This window comes from Podarcis filfolensis, assembly GCF_964270895.1.
Source record: "Podarcis filfolensis genome assembly, chromosome: 5".
NCBI classification, from domain to species: domain Eukaryota; kingdom Metazoa; phylum Chordata; class Lepidosauria; order Squamata; family Lacertidae; genus Podarcis; species Podarcis filfolensis.
Window position 1 is genome coordinate 99,885,160 of NC_139608.1, and position 16,672 is coordinate 99,901,831.

At 41.4% G+C, this 16,672-nt stretch overlaps 2 protein-coding genes across 22 annotated transcripts in view; one reads left to right on the forward strand and one right to left on the reverse strand.

Annotated features, from left to right (window-relative positions):
• LOC310763441 (potassium voltage-gated channel subfamily KQT member 1-like) overlaps nucleotides 1–16,672 on the reverse strand; it is a 793,949-nt gene that overhangs the window by 629,889 nt on the left and 147,388 nt on the right. The window lies entirely within an intron of this gene.
• The window catches only part of CCDC91 (coiled-coil domain containing 91), a 191,677-nt gene that overhangs the window by 29,797 nt on the left and 145,208 nt on the right, over nucleotides 1–16,672 (forward strand). For 12 of the 21 annotated variants that reach the window (XM_083615802.1, XM_083615790.1, XM_083615786.1 and 9 more), the window contains 3 exons: nucleotides 6,200–6,369; nucleotides 8,222–8,416; nucleotides 8,926–9,030. In XM_083615802.1, coding sequence (XP_083471928.1) covers nucleotides 6,200–6,369; nucleotides 8,222–8,416; nucleotides 8,926–9,030 — 470 coding nt within the window. The remainder of the gene's footprint in view (nucleotides 1–6,199; nucleotides 6,370–8,221; nucleotides 8,417–8,925; nucleotides 9,031–16,672) is intronic. The other 9 variants (XM_083615794.1, XM_083615793.1, XM_083615797.1 and 6 more) reach the window with 2 other exon arrangements.

The following is a 16,672-nucleotide window of genomic DNA, read 5'->3' on the forward strand; positions in this document are numbered from 1 at the left end:
TCTGTGCCAATTTCATTCAAAGCAGCTTACAAACAATAAATAACAATAGCATAATAAAACAGAAAATAAACATCACAATTACAACATAAGTCATATGATTAACAAATCAGTATAAAACAATAGTTACAAAATAGCAACTAAAAGCTAAATAAGCTAAGCTAACGCTTAGCCAGAAGCTGTCTTGGCTGGGGTCCTCAGGCAGTGGGCCATGGGGGAGACGGTGGGGCTGTTGGGCCTATTGCCATTGGTAAGGTGAATGTTGGCCCCAGGTAGCCTGCCCAGGTTCTGTTGATGAGGAACTTACCCACATCACTCAATAATCAGGAGGTCCATTCCCACTTGGGGAAGTCCGAGCATGAAGCCTCCACTTCTGAGAGATCCCTGCCCTGCTCCTGCTTGCTCGCAAGTGGAGTGGAGCGCAAAGCCTCCACTCCGCAGTTGAGAGATCCCTGCCTCCACTCCTGCTTGCTTGCAAGTAGGAGCGGGATTGGGCAGCTCAGCTGAGGAGCTCCTGGCTGCCTTCAGGTGGTACAGGGACTCTGATGAGGAGGTGGGGGCTCCTTTAAACTTCTTCCTTGAGGGGAGTGCAGCTGCAAACTCCTCAACGGAAAGTGTAACAGAGCCTGCACCTCCCCAGCTGAGTGGCCCGGGTCCAGCTCCTGTTCCCGTGCAAGCAGCAACAGATTGGGGCTCTCTAAACTGGGAAGTGGGAGCTTCGCACTGCCTAGCGGAGCAGCCCAATCCGACTCCTACTTGCCTGCAAGCAGGAGCAAGCTGGGGCGGTGGCGGCAGCGGCGATATCCCTTGCCTGCTCGCTTGCCGCCCCAGCCCAGCCTTCCCTCACTCAGCGCCAGGGCTGCATTCAAAATTAAAACTGAAACTTTCCAGAAAACCACAAAGCCAACAAACTTGCAACTCACGAAAAAGCAGCAACACAACAAATTGAAAAAAAGCAAACCAACCCCAAATGAATCAAAATCACAAGAAAACATGAAACAACACTTACTCTAACCCAATCCTAAAATTAACCCTAACCCTAACCCAGAAATGGTCTGGTTAGATAGTAAAATTCATGTTAAATTGCTTTTTTAGGGGTTGTTTTTAAAAGTCTGGAATAGATTAATCTGTTTTGCATTACTTTCTATGGGAAAGTGTGCCTTGGTTTTGGAACGCTTTGGTTTTGGAACAGACTTCCGGAACTGATTAAGTTTGAGAACCAAGGTACCACTGTACATCTTTGTTGTCTCTCTTCATGAAGTATTCTAAGCCAAGATAAAACAGGCCAGTCTCAATTTAATGTGTCTGCTGTGAACTGCACATTTAGGCTTCCTCGTGCGAAAGCCACTGCTTTTTAAAAAGGTTATAACTTTTCGAACAATATCCTTGCACTGACAAAGATTGCAAAAAGACAGTCTTTTCTTTGTTTCAGAAAGCATTTTGCTGTACCTATATAAGTGAATTTACTTGTGAATAGGAGCAACAATCATTCTCCCACTTTAAGTATTTTAAAATCTAAATATGCACACAGGACTTTGTATTTCAGGCCTAGCTCAACACATTCCTCCTCTTAAAACTATCTTCTTCTTTGTCTACCAATGGAGGCCAGTTTATTATAACAGTGATCAATGTTTACAATGCTGAACTCGCAGCTTGGTTCTTTATAGGTTTGTAATCTGTATCAAGGATCTTTTGATATTCCTTACAATGTTTCCAACTTATTGGATGATGTTTCCAATAATAATAATAATAATAATAATAATAATAATAATAATAATAATAATAATTATTTATTATTTATACCCCGCCCATCTGGCTGAGTTTCCCCAGCCACTCTGGGTGGCTTCCAATCAAGTGTTAAAAACAATACAGCATTAAATATTAATTATTATCTTAATATCTGTGCTATAAGCAGTGGTGTAGGATGATCCCCCCCCAAAAATTTCCCACAAGTTTTCTCACTGATCCGTGTGATAGGCACGTTCACAACCCATAGCGCTGCGTCTGCGCACGCGCGGGTCGCAATTTGACACTTCTGCGCATGTGCAAGCGCCGAAACTCGGAAGCAACCCGTTCCGGTACTTCCAGGTTCGGTGCAGTACGCAACCCAAAAATGCTTAACCTGAAGCATCTGTAACCCAAGGTACCACTGTATTGGTTAAGTGTGCCAGTTTCTAAGGTTTTAGCTTTGTTTACCTGCTCAATTAGATCACACTCTAGGGCATCTGAAAATTTGTCTGTGTACATTACCTAATCGGAAACTCCATAATGCAGCCAATCCCTGTGCAGCTTGCTGTAAGTTCTAGCCAGCTGATTGGTGCTTACTGAAAGCTTTGCTTGCCAAGGAACACTTGGAAGTGCACTTTAAGGCTTCAGCTTGTTCCTTTGCAGCCTTTACTGCAAATGAGTTTTTGGATTATCTTTGGGAAGTACGGAAACCAGATGGACAAATGCAGGTCTTTCCATGTTGAGCATTAGCATACTCCATGGTTTCCTGTGCCTCATTTGTGGTGTTGCTTCCTGTCACCTTCACAGCATTCTAACCCCCTTGATCCCTTTTCACTCCTTCCATTCTCATGTCATTCCAGTAGTGGCTGTAAAATATCAAACAGTCTTTGGAATACAGTTCAGAAACAGTACATCTGTGCATATAACCATTAAGAAATAGGATTCCACTGGTGCAGGCTTTGTGGTTTTTGGCATGCAGTGTCTTGCTTGTGCATAATGAGAACCTAAGAGACTAAGACACACCTGTGTCTATTATCCAAATCTTGCAACAGATGGGGAGGAGATTCATGCATGTGCTTTGGGGTGCTTTTTGGGTCTGGGAAAAAGCAGCTCAACCATACATTGTGATAAAAAATGTGGGAGGCCAGGTTTTTCTCCATTTCATATATGTGTGTAGTAATGAGATAGTCTTTAGAGTTAATCTAAAAATGAAACATGTGATACTTGAAACTGGTGTTATCAGGGCACAGGTCAAAATCTAATATAGTTATAAGTTGTGTGCAGAGTGGAAGCTTGCTTGATTTGTAGAGCCCTGATTTCCTGCTGGTACTTAGACTACAGCTGTCACCCATTTAAAATTTAAACAAGACTTTTAGCAGACTTTAAATCTGCATAAACTATGCTTCTGAAGAGGAAAAAGAGGTAAACTGTGCAGATCTATTGCGTTAATGCGGAAAGAATTAGATATATAATTCTGCGACCATACAAAAGCAGATATAACAAATGCACAAGCATAGGAGGAGGTAGGCGTGAGTAACTGGAGGAGTAGGTGTGTATCTCACATGTTAGCAGAATGGGGTGGGACCCCCACCATGACAGGATTTTCTTATGTGGAGGCCAGTAGCAGTGTTTGCTCTTCAGTTAACATGAATAGATTTTAGTATCTTGAGTTAGAGCTCCCAAGGGAAATCTTTTTGCAGTGTTGGCTTGGTGGTATTGCATTGCCCAAAGCTATGCATAAGACTTGTGAAATCAAAGGGGCTGGACTGGAAGACCATTGGAGTCCCTTCCAACTCTGCAATTCTATGCTCACCATCATTGAGGTGATCCATGTAACTATTTTGGCAGCTTTCTCATGATGCTACCGGTCTCCTTGCCTAGAAAAGGAAACCACACTGAAGCCATTTTTAAAAATCATACAGGCAATACTGAATTAGAGTGTCTCCCAGGCTCTTGTTACTAATGTCCTGCCTATGGTAGGAGCCACCCGTCTGGAAACAGCACTGAGTTTTGTCCCATTATATGTGGCCCTTAGTTGAGATTACTGCATTGCAGGGGGTTGGACCCTTGGGATCCCTTCCACCTCTACAGTTCTACGATTCTGTGTATCTTTGCGAGGTCTGTTTTCTTGTAGTCTAATGAATTGACTGTGCTTTCAGCAATGTCTAGACATGTCAACATAGACATTGGGTAGCTCTGCTTAGCATCCATCTTTCAGGCCAACAGTGTCCTTAACTTTTCTCCAGACAGCGGTTCTTTGGTAGCCCTCTCAAAGCTGGCACTTTCCAAGGAAGGAGTAGAGAGCTGCTGACATGTCAGCCCCTGGAAGGGAAACGAATGAAACAAATGATAAAATAATTTACATCTTTTATTATTCATTTTATTACCTCTTCATAAACAGCATTTTCTTGAGATCTAAGCCTAAGGGCAGAGGATCTTAGTGTTGTGCTAGCAAGAAGGTTGCTATCTCCTGGCATCTTTCTTAATACATTCCTCAGTGGGGTAGAGGCTTTAATCCTTGCCAGCGTGGAAATGCTGGAGCCTGCAGCAAAGGATTATACAGTCAAGTACTTGAGCTATCTGGGAGATTATTTCACTCCATTTCCAGATCGAGTAACCCAGGAAAATATTAATGCCTGTCTTGGCAATTTGGCATCTTTTAGAGATGCAGGGCACTTGGGGGCTGGTGTAGACAAGCAGTTCCTCTGCAAATGACTTCAACTGATCGCTCACACGCAATGGTATGAGTATTGCAGGCATTTTCTAGCCTTCTCATTTTTGAAAGTGCTCTTGGAGGTGTCCTTCATTTGCTTACCATTGAAAGAAATATGTGGACACAAAACCATTCTACATCTCAGGGACCCATGTATGCATAAAAATCAACCACAGTGTACATTAACCAAGAATCATAGAATCATAGAGTTGGAAGAGACCACAAGGGCCATCGAGTCCAACCCCCTGCCAAGCAGGAAACACCATCAGAACACTCCTGACATATGGTTGTCAAGCCTCTGCTTAAAGACCTCCAAAGAAGGAGACTCCACCACACTCCTTGGCAGCAAATTCCACAGTCGAACAGCTCTTACTGTCAGGAAGTTTAGGTGGAATCTTCTTTCTTGTAGTTTGGAACCATTGCTCCGTGTCCGCTTCTCTGGAGCAGCAGAAAACAACCTTTCTCCCTCCTCTATGTGACATCCTTTTATATATTTGAACATGGCTATCATATCACCCCTTAACCTCTTCTTCTCCAGGCTAAACATGCCCAGCTCCCTTAACCTAATGACATCTAGAATGTGAACAAATGAATTTGGCTTTGCATATTGCCAAATCAGTGTTCATAGTCAGTGTTCATCATAATGCCAAGGAAAATGCAGAGCATCCAACATTAATATTACTTTGTCAGTATGCATATTATAAAAACATTAAAAGGCAGGTATTCTCTGGTTGAGAGTCCTTGCTCTTTATGTAATTCATCATCCAATGCTGAACTGGAGCTGTTCCTATTGACCAAAACAGTGTTCATAATTTTTGATACGTATACATTTGTCTTTGATCTCTAGTGACTGGTGAATAGCAGCTTTTTTTCTTGAATCCACATTCTCTGTCTCATATTGAGCCCAGCATATTGTCAGGCTTTGGAGAAATGGCTCCCTCCCCCGATTTGGCCGTGCATTAGCAGAAGAAAGCAATTAGAGTCCCTTACCAGTTTAAGAGTGTTTAATGATCAGAGCAAAGGAACAATGCAGCCATTCTCAGAATAAAGGTGCTCCCAATTAAGCTTCCCTCCTACTCCCCCCCCCCCCAGTTATCTTCGTCACTTCCCCCTTCTTGCAGCCTGATTCGCAACCACTGAACCTTCTGCAAATCAACCTTATCAGCTCTCCTTGCCCTTGGAGATATAGGCAGGACACTTTCTAGCGAAGGGGAGTCAGTTATCTCTCTTCCTGTTCTGCTTCTCCTAGCTGTTCCCCACTCGCTCTGCCCAGCTGTTCTTTTCCAAACTATGTCCCTCTGCAAACCAATTCTCTAAATCTATATACTTCTCCATTGTTAATGGGCAGCTTCAGAATTCTGGTCAGGAGCAGGAAGAGGGGGAGGTTCTAACCATTCCTCATCAGAGCTGTAATCCTCAGTCTGATCTCTGACACATATAGTATGACAAATGTGATTTTATGAATGAAAAGCAGCATTTGAAATTCACTGTGTAGTTTCTACCTGGTATGTTATTCTGTCTTGGCAAAATAGTCAAATTTGAAAATGTTTTTTAAGTGTAAAAAGGGGGGGGGAATCATGATAATACATGTGCGAAGTAATCTAGCCTTAATTTTTCTCCACATCATTACCTATTTTTCCATTGGCAACTTGTAAAATTCCTTTCTTTAATTACCAAGTTCCTATTTTTGTCATCTCTGTTAGATGTTGAATTTCAGAAATAAGTGTATATTGAGCTTGCTTTTTCATGTTTCCTATGTAGCACCTGAAATCCATGTACCTCCAACACTTTCTGCTGAGGTTCTTCAGGAGTTGTCTTCCACTAATGCCAGCTTTTTCTCTTGTGATCCATTAATTCCTTCAGGTGATGATATGGTGACAGATGGTCAGCCATCAACCAGCACTTTAAATTTAGCTGATCTTAAAGAACAGGTAAAACGTACCTATTTTTATCCTCTGTGCACAAAATTGATATTAATCCACATTTAACTCAACGGGACTTAATTGTAAGTAGAAACATATAAGATTGCCCTGTAAATCATTTTGTTATGTGCATAATATTGCCAGGAGTAGAGTGGAGAGCTGAATTTTTGTAGGTAAAACATGCATTTTTACAACTAAAATCTTGGCTGCAGTCCACCTGACCAAAATCTCTTTAGCCTATTGAACAGATACATGAACTGCTGGCCTGTGAACTGGCTCTGGTTCTGGCTCTTCAATCAACTTTATTTGTCCTGTCCATGCAAAATTGGTGTTATATTAGGTACTTTCCAGTACCGTGATACATCACCAGCTAAACATTGCAACTCACCAATATATCACAATACCTGAAATAAGAATGGAGCTATGTCAAGGCACTGGCTGACTTCATGGTTTTTCTCGCATTGCGATTTTTGCCTGCGCCTGCTCTTTAATTTGCTGCCGCCTGCATGAGGCCAGGGAAAGCTGAGCCGGCAGAGTTAACAGGAGTTGCAGGAATCAAGAGAAGTATTTGCTGGCTTTACAGATTTCCTCACATTATGATTTTCCATAGCACACACAGACAAACACACACATACACACATAATGATTTGTGATATATTGGCAGGTCAAAAATTCTGAAACTTATATAATGATACGGACTTCAGACCAGTTTTGGATGATATATCAGCCAACCCTACTTTCCGGTGAATCCCATACCTGAGGATCTGAGGGGCAATTGAAATCTCTGCTAAAAAGGGGGGGATTGTTTTAGGGGTTTCAATGTAAACCTCTTCCTGGGCTGAGAGCCACAATGACGAAAAATGCCCCTGCTTCTCTGCTGATACAGTGAGGGGGGAAAGTATTTGACCCCCTGCTAAATTTGCCCATTTGCCTTCTGACGAAGAAATGACCTACCATTTTAATGGTAGATTTATTGTAGCTGTGAGACACAGAATAACAACAGGAAAACATTGTGTTGACTGAGGAGTGTGCGGCCTTGGCTCTCTTTAATGTCTCTGCATAGGTATGCACTGTGTGTGTGTGTGTGTGTGTATGCATGCATGCATGTGCAAAAGTGTCATGGTGGCTAGTAATGCCCACTGCTGGCAGACAGCCCTCAGAGGGGTTGTTGTGAAACCCTTTGGTCAAAAAAGATTGGTCACAAGTGCTAACCTCTTTCAATTTCAGAGCTGCAGCACCCTATTGCAACCATGGAGCCCATTTGAAATCAGTGCTACAACTGCACCATCATGTCTTTAATTAAGTACTGTTGCTTTTGATAGTTTGTAGTCACAGGTCACATTAGGTGGGTTGGAGCCAAAATTTTGTCTCTCTCTTTGATCTGTAGCAATGTGCCCTGTGCATTTTGAAATGGAAGCTATGATACTGACCAGCTTGAGAAGAATATTGCATTTTCTTTTTGTCATTATATTTTTTCTTATAGTTATGTAATCCATTAGAATTATTAAAAGAAACCCAGTGGTATTTTTGGCACTTTCCCCCTTCAGCAGCAGACTTCCTGTGCCATGCTGATTTTGAGACTCTTCTCATTTTCAAAAATGTCTTGCTACAGGGACTGCATTGGGTAAGTTCTCCTGTTTGGGAAACCAAGGTCCAAAGTCACCTTGGATGCACACAATTAGTGGCATGCTTCATTGGCTCATTGCGAAAATCCCTCTTATTCAGACAAGCCTGGAACTATATATATTTTCATATACCTTTATTATCTGCATCTCAGGAAGGTATTGCTATGGAAATGGTTTCTCATTGTAATTTTTATCTCTTGTCATTTCTATGCATTTTTGTATCTTCAATGAAATAGGTTCCATTATCAGTTGATCCTTCTTTGAATGTACCAGTTTCCTGTCTGAGTGTAACTGAAGATGTGGAAACAGCAAGTGAAAATGATAGGAAACTAGAATTGGATGAAGCAAATAAAGAAACACTTCAGCAAACACTTTCAAGTCTAGAAGTTAAACTTAAAGCTGCTGATGAAGAAAAATGTAGAATAAAAAAGGTATAACTAAAACTCCTCAGCGTCATCCTTTGAAATCTATGGGTAATTTCATTATGGTTGTAGCTGGCAACATCATCTATAGTTAGACTTGTCTAACACTTTCCAGTCCAAGATCCTGTCCTCAGTTGCTGTTTGCTTTGCCCAAATCTAACCATTTTGGTTTCCTTTCCATGCTGGGTGTCTGACTCAGTTTGACTTATTTGGAAAGTTTCAGGAAAGAAGGTCAAGATCCTTTGGAGAACAAGGTGGAAAAATGTTATTTTGCTGATAGTCTAGGAATATGTTGTAGGGGGTCTCTCTTTGTATATACACCTTTCTGGTGAATATCATATTAATACTGTTAATTCTGCTGAGCTTAAAAAAACCGTTAAATTCAGTGGCTTATCAATTCCTCTCTTTGCCCAAAAGTTGACTAATATTTAATTGTTTAATATTTTTTGTGGAAAGTCTGGCTTAGAATTTAAAAATAGGTTCAGTACTTCTTCATGTTAATCTTAAATCTTTTTTAGGAGTTAGAAGATTTGTTGGAAAAATACAGGATTCTGGAAACAGATTTCCTGAAACACAAGGAGGATAAATTGATTTCACATGAAGATCAGTACAACAAGCTTCAGGTAACTTGTTTTTCTCTCCCCACTTCCCTAAGGCTAAATATGTGGTCCAATACACATTTTTCTTTTTCAGTGACTTGCATGGTTGCCTGAACGTTTGAAAAACATTTTTTTTCTTTCAGAACAGGACTTTAAAAAAGTAGAAGCTCTCTTGCCACTGAATTTTATAACATAAAGCCATGGGTCCCCTCTTACCAAGGTTAACCCTCCCCCCAAAAAACCAAAAAATGCATCCCATCAGCTGTTTGGCATTTTCATAGGCAAACATTAAATTTCTATCAGTCTTTCAGTGCTTTGGAGAACTTGTAACAATGACTTCAAAATTTTAATCTTTTTCTTTTCTCTGGAAGTATCACATGGTATTTCCCTTTGACGGTGTTTGTCTGGAATGAACGTATAATTATTTTGCCAATGGCTGCTCTCCATTATTTGGTGGTAACAAATTCAAAGGAAGCCCAGAGAGGTTGTTTGGTATCTGTGTGTTACATGCAACTAAATCATTCCTCGAGTATGCCCACAGAATTTTATGGATGAATTGGTTAAATCCATTGATTTCAGTGGGATTACTTTGAGTATGACTTAGATGGGCACATGACTCAAATTCATGTTTTCACATTTGCTCCATGCTAGGCATAATTTGCCCATAAAGGTTGAGTACATAATGTCTTCATTCAGTAAATAAATTGAAAATATTCTTTGTGTGGAAGTGATGTCATGGGTGTCTGAGAGCCACTTGTTACCAGCTTTGACACCTGTTGCCCTATGTAAAAAAAGGTAAAGGTAAATGATCCCATAAAGTAATGCTATAAAGTCGTTTTTTTTGGAGCGGCCTCTGCAGCATTTGTTTGGGGGAATGTTTAATGACTCACAATCAGCCCATGGAGCGATAGGCCGCTTGTGAGTGCTCCAGCATGGTGGCCAAGACAACAAAGCAGAGCTGGCGATGGAGGAAACCAAGAGAAGTGAAGGTTGCCTTTCATTGTATCTACCTATTATTTCAACCAAATACCTCTCTAAATAGGCACAAGTTATTTACGCTAAAAGTAATTAAATTGTATTAAAGCTGAAGCTGTGGGAAACCCCAAAAATTTCATGTACAAAAAAGTTACAAGCCAGTCTATTTACAAGTCAGTTTATTTTTCAGTCCAAGATTATTAAATGCTATTTGCCATTTAGCAATCAGAGATCTAGGAATAGGGATAGGTAAAACTTGAAACAAGAACAACTTTTATGTAGATAGGCCTATGTAACTGTTAACATTTTTTGATCAGCCAATCATTTTAATGATAACTTCTGTCTGTTTCTATTGTTGTACACCACAGTGTTATATTGTATGTATTAGTGGCATATGAATACTTTTATAAGTAACTTAATTTACGCAATTCCATAATTTTTAGGAATTCAGTTCTTCATTCAAAATACAGGTTGGATTTAGCTCATAAGGCTATGTCCCTATTAATCTTAGAATCATAGAATCATAGAATCATAGAGTTGAAAGAGACCACAAGGGCCATCGAGTCCAACCCCCTGCCAAGCAGGAAACACCATCAGAGCACTCCTGACATATGGTTGTCAAGCCTCTGCTTAAAGACCTCCAAAGAAGGAGACTCCACCACACTCCTTGGCAGCAAATTCCACTGTCGAACAACTCTTACTGTCAGGAAGTTCTTCCTAATGTTTAGGTGGAATCTTCTTTCTTGTAGTTTGGATCCATTGCTCCGTGTCCGCTTCTCTGGAGCAGCAGAAAACAACCTTTCTCCCTCCTCTATGTGACATCCTTTTATATATTTGAACATGGCTATCATATCACCCCTTAACCTCCTCTTCTCCAGGCTAAACATGCCCAGCTCCCTTAGCCGTTCCTCATAAGGCATCGTTTCCAGGCCTTTGACCATTTTGGTTGCCCTCCTCTGGACACGTTCCAGTTTGTCAGTGTCCTTCTTGAACTGTGGTGCCCAGAACTGGACACAGTACTCCAGGTGAGGTCTGACCAGAGCAGAATACAGTGGCACTATTACTTCCCTTGATCTAGATGCTATACTCCTATTGATGCAGCCCAGAATTGCATTGGCTTTTTTAGCTGCCGTGTCACACTGTTGGCTCATGTCAAGTTTGTGGTCAACCAAGACTCCTAGATCCTTTTCACATGTACTGCTCTCAAGCCAGGTGTCACCCATCTTGTATTTGTGCCTCTCATTTTTTTTGCCCAAGTGCAATACTTTACATTTCTCCCTGTTAAAATTCATCTTGTTTGTTTTGGCCCAGTTCTCTAATCTGTCAAGGTCATTTTGAAGTGTGATCGTGTCCTCTGGGGTGTTAGCCACCCCTCCCAGTTTGGTGTCATCTGCAAATTTGATCAGGATGCCCTGGAGTTCATCATCCAAGTCGTTGATAAAGATGTTGAATAAGACCGGGCCCAAGACAGAACCCTGTGGCACCCCACTAGTCACTCTTCTCCAGGATGAAGAGGAGCCATTGATGAGCACCCTTTGGGTTCGGTCAGTCAGCCAGTTACAAATCTGCTGAGTGGTAGCATAGTCAAGACCGCATTTTACCAGCTTCTTTACAAGAATATCATGGGGCACCTTGTCAAATGCCTTGCTGAAATCAAGGTAGGCTACATCCACTGCGTTCCCTTCATCTACCAGGCTTGTAATTCTGTCAAAAAACGAGATCAGGTTAGTCTGACATGACTTATTTTTCAGAAATCCATGCTGACTATTGGTGATCACAGCATTCCTTTCTAGGTGCTCACAGACTGTTTGCTTAATGATCTGCTCCAGAATCTTCCCTGGTATTGATGTCAGACTGACTGGGCGGTAATTATTTGGGTCCTCTCTTTTCCCCTTTTTGAAAATAGGGACAACATTTGCCCTCCTCCAGTCTGCCGGGACTTCGCCTGTTCTCCAGGAATTCTCAAAGATGACTGCCAGTGGTTCTGAGATCACATCTGCCAGTTCTTTTAATACTTTTGGATGCAGTTCTTCTGGCCCTGGAGACTTGAATACATCTAAACTAGCCAAGTATTCTTGTAATATCTCCTTAGTTATTCTGGGCTTTGTTTCCTCTGCTGAATCATTTGCTCCAAATTCTTCAGGTCGGGCATTGTTTTCTTTATCGGAGAAGACTGAGGCAAAGAAGGCATTGAGGAGTTCAGCCCTTTCTGTGTCCCCTGTTTGCATTTCACCATCTTCTCCTCTGAGTGACCCCACTGTTTCTTTGTTCTTCCTTTTGCTACGAACATACCCATAAAAGCCTTTTTTGTTGCTTTTAACCTCTCTAGCAAGCCTGAGTTCATTCTGTGCTTTAGCTTTTCTGACTTTGTGTCTACACGTGCTGGCTATTTGTTTGAATTCTTCTTTGGTGGTTTCCCCTCTTTTCCATTTTTTGTACACATCCTTTTTTAATCTTAACTCAGTTAAAAGTTCTTTAGATAGCCACCCTGGCTTCTTTAGGCACCTTCCATGTTTCCGTCTCATTGGTATTGCCTGAAGTTGTGCTTTTACAACTTATTGTTATCTTATCTTATTGTTAACCAGGCTATAATTTAAGGTAAATCATTTAAGTTCCCCGGTAAATAAACATCTATATATTGAAGAGAATGGGAAATCTTAATTCCAGTTAAATGACATGTCACAAGTTGTATGTTGGAGTCAATTTTAAGAAATAAGGATTTAGATTTATTACAATTTATCCTGTAGGCAGCCAAAATACTAAAGTCTTGGAGGTTAACCATAGCTTTTGGGAGGGAGGTTAATAGTTTATATGACAAAACTGCCATATCACCTGCAAATCAACATAGGAGATGGGTCTTGGTTGTCATTTACAGCCCCTTATATATGCATCTGTGTGAAGAAACAAAGTGATGGCTGATCTTCCATTCTGGTCAACCTGGGCCCATCTGGGATTAGCACCACCTAGTTCTTGAGGCGGGAACTCTAGTTACTTCACAGGATCTTTTTCTGGTGGTGTTCCTGGAAGTGGCAGATTCAGTCTTATCTGAATCAGGGTGGGTTGAGGGCAGGTTTTATGAGCGAAATTGGTTTTCAGATGAATAATGAGAGAGAAATTGCTGGGGTGAGGTCTAAGCAGTACTTGAACCAACTTGTGTTTCCCCTTTTGCTCTTCAAATCAGACTTCTTCCTTAACCTGCACGTTAACAGGGCAGACCTGCTTCCATCACACCTAGTTTGGTGATCGATCAGCCCATGTATTCAGCTCCACCCTTAGTTGAAAACCATGAATTTTTGAAATCAAACTTTAAAATGTAGAACAATGTTGTTTCGTTTAGTGCACATGAATATGAACAGCATGGAAATATATCTTGGAGGTAGGTACATTCTGTGGCTAAGAGTATTAGAAAATGTATGTTTTCTTTTAAAAGTAATACGACTTACATCCTGTTAAATATCATCTTCTAACAAAATATTTAGGTTGGTTTTAGGTGCAGACATAGAGGAGACAGAACACTAATAATGAAAAATGGGTGTTTAAAAAGTTACCTATTATACCTGCCACTAAATTTATAGATGAAATTCCAGGAACTTTTGCAGGTCATAGAAGAGCTTGAAAATATGGTGCATTGAGGAAAGTAGCAGGAAAAGGGTACTTTCTTAGTTTCTAGCCTTGTTTTTGCTAGTTGATTAAACACATTTATGCATATGCCCACTTCTGTTCAGTTTTTCTGCCTGGACATTTCAATTTATTTTTGGCATGTCTTTGTGCTTTTGAATTCCTTTCCTTGTTTTATTCAGTGACATTTCCCCCCCAAACCTCCCAGAGCCACAAACTCAACTTATACAGCAAACTGTGTATTGAACAAAGTAGATTAATGAAGAAGCACATAGAAAAGAATAGATAAATATAGCACTACCTAATGCTAGAATGTATCTGGAATGACTTTAAATCCTAAAGGGCACAATAACTGGCAGAAAATTTACTTTTTCAAATTTGTACACTTTCTAATACTGCCTGGGCTCCTTTCAGCTAGCATCTTTCAATCCCAGGTGTATCCAGCAGTGAGGGTGTCAAGCTATCAGATCCATTTCCAGTGACTGCCTCAGAAATGCTAAGCATACATTGCTTTTCCTCCTCCTTTAGGTTTCATTTAAATATAAAGGTCTCCTACTAAATATGAAAAAAACCCCAGAATTATGTTAGGACAAGAGCAATGATTTGATCAATGTGATCCATTATGAAAATGCTCACAAAATTCCTGCCTTTAAAATGGTCAGATTGTATATTCCATAGTATTTGAAGTTCTTCATCTTGGAGTATTACTTTTGCTATGTAGAAACTTCTTTTAGGAACATGAAGATAACTTTAGCTCACTTCAGGTGATTTTCTAAACTAGGGGTAACCAATGTGGTGCCCTCCAGGTGTTTGGGAAGTGAAAAGAAACTTTTGCTCCCCTCTTCTCAAATGTGTACGGCAGTGATTTTCAATCAGTGTGCCATGGCACCCTGGGGTGCCACAAATAATGGCCAGGGGTGCTATGGGCAACACTGGCCTATGTCCCTTTTTCCTTCCCTTCCTCCTCTGATGTCCTCTCGCATCTCTGCCTCCCAAAGGCTTGCACAACTGTTTGTTGCAGCAGCCTTGGCTACAAGCGCCGCAGGGGAATGGTGCTGGTTGCCAAGAGCTGAGGTGGCCTCAGAGTAAGCAGGCAGGCAGGCAAGGGAGCCCAGCCAGTCCATGAGCCCTTGCTGTTGGGAATGGACCGACAAGTCCCATGCCCCTATGGGTCCGTGTGAGGAAGCACCTCTCTTTGGGGCAGGAGGGGCAGCTCAGAGACAGGGCGGCAGCAGCGGCTGCCCAGAGGACACCCAAGGAGAGGGGAAGAGGAGGCTGAGGTAATGCTCCACAAGGGAGGCTGTCTGAAAAAGGATGAGAGGCTGCTCGCTCTGCAGGCAGGAGGTGACATAACTGGGCTCCTGAGCCCCACAGGGGTACTGCAGAAAGAAGGTAGTTGGTTAAGGGAGCCGTGGACTCCAAAAGGTTGAAAACCTCTAGTGTAAGGATAGAAGAGAGGGAGCATGTGAATCATAGGGCTGCTTGCTGCTCATTAGCAATTCCCACTCACCCCTTCCCAACAGGTGGGCAGAGTTTGCAGCCCTAAGCGGGGCCACCTGGCTGGGTGCCCCCCTCCAAGTAACTGTGGGCTTGGCCCACCCCTGGTGGGCCAATGGGCTGCCGTCGGGGGTGTGGCCTGGGAGTAGGTTTAGGGGCCGGTTCCCAGTCAAGACTCACTTGTCTTTTTCTCTTCTAGGGTCATGTAAATCATTTTTTTTTAAGATCATGTTCTCAAGCCAGGTCATTGCAATTTGCTATCTATAAACAAACTATGGAGCAGCAGCAGTAATATCTAAAGCCAGTGGTGTAGACATCTATATTAGCACATCTGAGAATTTGTTATCACTGCCTTAAAGAACAAATAGAATAAACCTTAATGTTTGTTTTCATGTTATGTAACCTTACAAAAAGTAATGCCTGGCTTGTTTTTCTGTTATCTCTATCCCTTTTTTCTGTTGTATTGTGTATAGAGGTAACTTGCATTTTGGCTGGGGGGGGGTGTTGTTTTTGTTTGTTACTATGTTATGTATTTTTGTGATTTTATATTGTAAACCATGCTGTGATCCTCAGATGGACAGTATAGAAATAAAATAAAATAATTTAGGGGTTATATTCTGGGGATTGCACTTATACACAAAAACATTTATTCCCAAACTACCCCCTTGCACCCCTTTGGAACTGCCCCCAATCTTATCTTCCAAAGCCATCATGTCAAAAGAGTCTTGTCCACCAAGCAAAGCAGAGAACTTTTAAGCTCTCTTCCTTGCTCACTGGGCTCTGGGAGGCCCTTGTGAGATCCAAGTTCCAGCGAGATCTCATGAGAGCCTCCCAGAATGTAGTAGGGAAGTCTGAGAGCTTACTGTAAAAGCTCTTTACTCTGCAGGAAAACCCTGCACAAAAAGAGCTTCTTGTGCCTTTAATTGGTGTAATTTCAACTGTCTTGCCTTCAGTTGCATAAAACTGAAATTGTACATGTTAAACGTGCATAAGTTATGAGTTACTTGTATTAGATGGTAGACTTGTTTGTGGGGGCAATGATGTGCAACATCTAGAAAACTTTATGTGAAACTTTGTTGAGCACCTAGAAAACCTTACTTGTGGTGATAATGGCAGTGAGCATTAGGACTATCTTTTATTTCTTCTCTAAAGTGCAATGTGAAATACCTTTCTTAGTTTAATACTCTAAACTGCTGTAATAATGTAGTTCAAATATTCCATTTGCCTAGACATTTTGCAACATTACTAGTCAGAATTTAATTGAATCCTGGGGAATTTGAATTCTCCATTCCCAACGGAGAGCTGCCTTTTATTGAACAGGTTCCTCATCAGAATGGGGTCCCCTGTCTTGGAGGAGTTACAGTAAGGGGACAGTGGTAACTACCTACCCCTGTTTAAAAGTGGACTCCTAGAAATGAGCAGGACATGACACCCACCAATTTAAAAAGAGCAGTTCCATCTCTGTTGAAATGAAGATGAGCCTTCCAGTAGATGTAGTCTGACTTCAAGATCTAATGCTACTGTATTACAAAGGATATGGCCAGGACTCCGTTTCTTCCAGGCCTTGGTTATTGAA